Raw genomic sequence first — 6,000 nt, 5'->3', positions numbered from 1 at the left:
TATTCAAAACATGTCAATCACTGGCAATGAGAGACAGAAGACTCCGATTAGACGCATACCCGTAGTCCGCTTTTAGTTAACGCACACGCTGCGAATTTTTATTGTTCAACAACACGCAGGAGATATATCCCCCATGGAGGTCTATCTTGGAGATATATCTTGGAGGTCAAGATCCAGTGCTTATATGTACGAGGTGGCCAGTGTACGGTTGTGCAGTGTGAGCAGTCTGTTTTTTTTTTAATTTTTAAGTCAAGAAACGCGCTAGCAGAAGCTGCCTGAGCCGGCGTTGCGAGGTGAGAGAGGAGGGTGTGTGAGGGAGTAGAAAAAGGCGGAGGGTACGCGCATGCGCAATGGGGTTCTAAACGCCACTGTGTGGGATGCCTTGAGGAAAGAGGGGAGGGACTGAGAGTGGGCTAGGAGATGCTGCCTGCGTCGGCTTTGCAAGGCGAGAGAGTAAGAGAGCGTAGGAGAGGAGAGGGATGGTGCGCATGCGTTGTAAATGTGGTCACGCTGCACGCTGGACTGAGCTCGACCTTAAGACGCTTCGCATCTAAAGGAAATACAACGTCCGCTGGCTCGTGAACGCGAAGTATTTCATTCCGGCAAGATGAATGTATATCTGTGTGGATTGAGTTTTTTACGGTGTCTCCGTGGGAGACCAAACATAAAACATTTAGTTTTTGAGAAAGAGGCAAGGATAGACGCGAAACCATGACTTGTAAGGGCGTCCCACCTTATTCGGTGATGGCAGTGACACACTTGTGTATTTTTGTACATGAAGGCTTATTCCTTATTTTAAGCAATGCACAGGTTGATCATCTGGGGAAGGAAAATGCTACGCTTAGCTGATTTCTTGCGTGGGCGTAGATGAGGTTCATGTGGTAGTAACACAAAAACCAACATGCTCGCAGATTCATAAAGTGTCGTTTGATATAAGTTTTTATTTATTAAATAAATCGAAATAAAATTTATTTTATTTCAAACCTTCCGTAATAAACTTAACATCTCATCATCAATTTACACGTAATACATATACATACAATCAACTCACACGCCTGAATCAACAATCACATGAACGTAAACATGTAACTAAAAGTTTCAACAAGATTCGTTGGGTAACATGCACATTGGTGAACACCCTCCTTCTATATACAACAACACATTCATTCCTTCTATCATTCATAAGCGACTAGTCAAATCACGCGAAAATTCTTGCATGCAGAAGAATGAGTACCAGAATTGTCTCGCTTTCTTTTACTATAACTGATGAAAATTTACGTATAATAGACATTCTGCGCAGCGGCTCTGTGTGAAGTAACGCGTTACAGAACACATCCAAATACAGATGGCACTAATTGACCCCTTTATCGAATTTGATCATTCAGAACAGCTACCTCAATTTTCTTCAATTGCTGTAAACTACAATTATAGCAGATGAGCTGACAGCACTGCTGCCAAATGTTCTCATGGCCGTCATCTTGCTATAGCATTAACTTACGTGTAGTTCGAACTTCGAAATCATTGACTGAGCACGCGGGGAGAAATCATGCTATCTTCGAGAAACGACTGCAGTCGCTTTAAGTAGAGACCGACTAGAAACACTCAAAAAGATCAATTTATATAGATAAGGTATTGCTTCAAAGCTCTAATTTTCACTACCTTTCCTAGCTTTGCGCTGAGTGGTCATAAAGAGACGTCAGTGTAGCGTCACGCTTTGGAAGCTATTCTCTGGTAAAATAAACACATACAGTGGAAATCAGACGCTGCTGTGAACAGCTCCGCCAGACCTTGCAACCGTGACGGGCAAGAATATGTTCGCACGCAGAGCGCGAGGTTGCCACTCACTCAAGCACCCTCGCTTCACAAAGACTCACTCCCGTATTCAGAAACGCTCCTCAACTCGACTTTCACCCTTCACTCGACAGAGTTGAGCACTGCGCCGCTGCTCGGTTGAAAACGATGCTGTGCTGCTCAATAATCGCAGCATATTATCGCTGATATGCAGTGACTTGCCGTGCCTAGAGACGGCGCTCCCATCGGCTTTCTCAAGTGAAGGTGAAGCGTTGAGTGAAGGGATGTTCTAGCATACGGGGGGTCATTATCTTCGGAGCTGTCGGCGGCTACTGTATGATATCCCACTGCTGCTAGATTGGCTGTTTATTGACATAAAGCAAGAGCGGCGTTTAGATCATATGCAGTTCTTGCCAAGGCGGGTGCGGCCATGTGCTTGCGCCACAATATTCAGTGTGCTAAAAGTGCACAGTAACAACACCACAGCGCACCGGAATCATACGGGAAAGAGAGCGACAGAGGTTTATCAGGCGCGTGCTCATGACACACTATGATGAAAATGCTCAATCACTGTTCAAATTCAATGAAGAAAGAACTAGTCTTTAATTACGCACGTTTCACCCAGTACGTGCGTTCACGGCCGTCTTGTACATAAAAGAGTGCACTTGCCAAAGACTCTGCATTTCAAGATCCAACCATTTCTTTCGGAGAGTGTTGCCAGCGCCGAACTTCAATTTGTGAGTTTTGCCTTCTCGAATTCAGAAAGCTCAGTTCAATTTCACTGACTGAGTTCGCCACTGAAGGCACACGGTAGGTAGATGTTTTTCTTCATATGTGACTAAACATTGAAGTAAGTTCCCGCTGCAACGGAGTCCAGCTCGGTACGCTGCTTGCAGGAATAACAAATATATAACAAGTACAAGTGAACATCGCGAGCAATAATTCTCAAACAGAGCCGTTGAGAAACACTCAAAGTAGGCAAGCGTAAAAAATAACAAATAAAAAAGAGGTAAAATCGAATAAATATGAAGTATATAAAGCGAGGACATCGACAATTTTAGCAGAATGAAGTCTTCTGTACAATGAATTGCCGAGAGAAGGTTAATGCCCCGCTTCCGGGGCGCTATAAGATGAACGAGTCCCTCTTGTCAAGACTTGAAGTCTTTCGGTAAGTGTTTATATACACACAGAAATTTTCGTAATAGAGGAGGAGCTTGAACCCTTTGAACCACTATCCTGGGTACGCCACTGGATAGTAATGATGGCGGAAAGTCCCCGTAAGTGTCGTTGAACGAAACTTCATTATTTATTCTACGGTGCTGTCAGCTTAAAGGTTACCGCAAGTATAAAGTGCGACTTTTAAAATCAATACTACATTATAAACTTCGAGCGTGTGTCTAGCCATTTTGTCCACCCTTTTCTGAATGTTCACTCGCGTGCAGAAGTGAATGTTTTCACACAGCACATGCGTAAATGTCACGTATATAAACAAGCGCCGTATAAATGGCGTTACTGAGCGGTGACGCTGCTGCTAAAATAACTGTCGCGTGTTCGTAATTACACCTGCATCACCAGTGGTTAATGTGCCACTGAACGCATCAAGGTGGTCATTAGCAAAGCACGTCACGAATTCGTCTCGCGTGCCTTCACCTGAAGCAATGCCGTGCCACCGCGGCGTCGTTATTTCGTGTTTTATAGCCATGATCTTGAAATTACAACTCAAAAAGCTTCGCTGAGCCTTTCTTCTTCATGTCCCAGTTTATATCCGCGCCTTAACGCACGCACGATGATATTTGTTTCGGGAAGGTCTTCGTTCTCTGCGAAAATGCGCAAGAAACAAGAACGTTTCAACTTCTGCGCGTTGAAACAGCCGGCGCAACCTGGTGTGACCCGACCGACGTGTGCAGCCGCAATTAAGAGGCGATAAGTTGCAACCAAGCCACGGGCGCCACCAACATAGCTGGGCTCCTCGGATGGTTCTAACATGTCCTGCACACGCCAACACAATGCATTCACAAGCAAGCGTAAGCGGTGGTGACCTTCTCGCAAGTCTTGCACTCCAGTTTGCAGCACCACACCATGCGGCACTGGCACGGCTCGTAGATGAGCTCGGTGAAGCTGCGGTGCTCCTTGCCGCAGCACATTTTATTGCAGTGATCCGTGTCGCGACAGCGGCGCCCCGCCATGCCGCTGCCAGTGAGCGGGTTCGGCTCGCAGAAAGACGGCGACTTCTCGAGGTAGACGAGCCGGTCCCTGCCCAGCGTCCGCAGCTTGGCCATGACGGCGGCCAGCCACTTGGGCCTCTGGGTCGTGCACAGCGCCTTGCGCGGCTTGACTAGCACGTCCGTGGCGGCGAACTCGGGCTTGTTCTCGATGTCAGCTGCTATGGCACGCGCGTACTTTCGCTTCAGCCGTCGCGCCACCTCGGCGAAGGGCGCCAGTTCCCGCCAGCAGGTCTTCAGCGAGCACGAACCGGACACGCCGTGGCACTTGCAGACGGGCCGGATGCCACGCTTGAGCGTCTGCAGCAGGAGCATGCGGTTAAGTGGACGTGCATTCTAGCACGATTTGAAGGTCATCGCACGAGCACCGGCCGTGGCCCGTTTCAGAACAGTGAAAATTCCCACTCTTCTCTCCCTTCCTCCATTCTACAACGATCGCCCCAACGGTGGATTCTCCCACCTTTTCTCTCGCTTCACATTCGTTGCACCTGCCTACTGCGTGTACCGATAACGAAATCGATGTAAAAGGTTTGGTACTTGGCACAGCTGCATTTGGACGACTTGCACAAGATAGAAACACCGCATCATCATCAAGAATGAAAACGCGAACTTCTCCAGACGGTTGTGATGGCAGCTTAAGGAACCGTGCGAAAAGCGAGTGAAGCATGCTTGATACCTCCTCGACTGAGAATACTGGGCACGCCTTTTTGGTCGACGCTCGCGCGTTAACCTTCAAATTGCACTAAAGAATGTGCAGCACTACTACGCCACCTATCTATTTCAGCCTGCAAGACTTGTCACCGTCATCATTTCACCACGTTGCCATGCACATCGAGCATCTCACGCACGTAAAGTGTTTTCTTATAGTGGTGCGGGCCCAGAGGGAATGGCAATGCCGCCGCGTAAACGGCGTGCCGATAGAAAACGGGAGGGACCCCTTTCAGATGACCGAACCACAACAGCAGCCGTACCTACAACTCAAGTAGCATTCCCGCTCATTGTAATAATAATTTTTGGGGGTTTATCATCCCAAAACCGTGACTTCGTTATGAGAGACGCCGTATAGTGGAGGGCTACCGAAATTTTGACCACTTGGGGTTCTCTAACGTACGCGTAGATCCCACTCATTCGCTAGGCGATGTCCTCGGACGGAGTTATCACCAACCTTGCGACATCAATCTAGCACGTGATCATATCCACGGGCTTGTGTGCATCCACCTGTGTGGTGGAAATTAGGCTAACTTCCGTGAAGTGACACCCGAGTATGACAGTAGAGGCTGCCGCAAACACACGCACAGTATGACTGTCTCCTGTCTAATGCAGTGGTTGTCCAATAAGGGTCAGTGCACGCCGCTTGGTCGTCGAAACTTTTTTTTTTTTGGGTCCTCACAAGCCATCCACACACAAAAAAACACGTTTTTTTTTTTTTTTTGAGGCACACTATGGATTCGCAATCCATGACAGCAGCCCCTTCTGAATTGTGCTTCAGCGCACAACAATAATATGTTGCGGCGAAAATGACTTAAGTTTTCTTTTTTTTTTCGGGGAAACTCGAAAATCAAGATGGGAGCCGACAGATGTAAACACGTAATAACACCCTTAAAACTAACACGCAAGGATGACAAGGCGTCTTTGACAAAGATACGTCCTCCTATCGAAACGTCGGTGAGCCTGTCTGAGGCACTTTTGTTGTTCATCCTGCTTACCCCAGTTTTTTTTAGTAAGATGTTTGTAAAGAGTATTGTTGCAGTTTTCTATACGACATATGAACACGGGCATATTTTTGCCGGGCTTGAATATTTGAAGAGTAAACACAGCTATAAACAGGCTGAACGTGGCTGCACAACTTCGTCTCGAGCCGGCGAGATTGAATTGGCATGGCATTTCGCTTGGCCTTTCTTCCACACTGTTACAGATTAAAAGCATTGCTGCGTATTGTATCAAACTATTACCACCTATTACTCCCACTGGCACACAAGTGGTCTCC

At 47.2% G+C, this 6,000-nt stretch overlaps 1 protein-coding gene across 1 annotated transcript in view; it reads right to left on the bottom strand.

Moving 5' to 3' along the window:
• Positions 1 to 3,549: 3,549 nt before the first annotated feature.
• The window catches only part of LOC142767395 (protein Wnt-9a-like), a 45,525-nt gene continuing 43,074 nt past the window's right edge, over positions 3,550 to 6,000 (bottom strand). Inside the window, exon 5 of the mRNA XM_075868957.1 lies at positions 3,550 to 4,313. Coding sequence (XP_075725072.1) covers positions 3,804 to 4,313 — 510 coding nt within the window. The 3' untranslated portion in view covers positions 3,550 to 3,803. The remainder of the gene's footprint in view (positions 4,314 to 6,000) is intronic.

The sequence above is a fragment of the Rhipicephalus microplus genome, chromosome 1, assembly GCF_043290135.1.
Source record: "Rhipicephalus microplus isolate Deutch F79 chromosome 1, USDA_Rmic, whole genome shotgun sequence".
Taxonomy (NCBI): Eukaryota; Metazoa; Arthropoda; class Arachnida; order Ixodida; family Ixodidae; genus Rhipicephalus; species Rhipicephalus microplus.
Note: the sequence above shows the minus strand (reverse complement) of the source record. Positions and strands in the feature narration are given on the sequence as shown.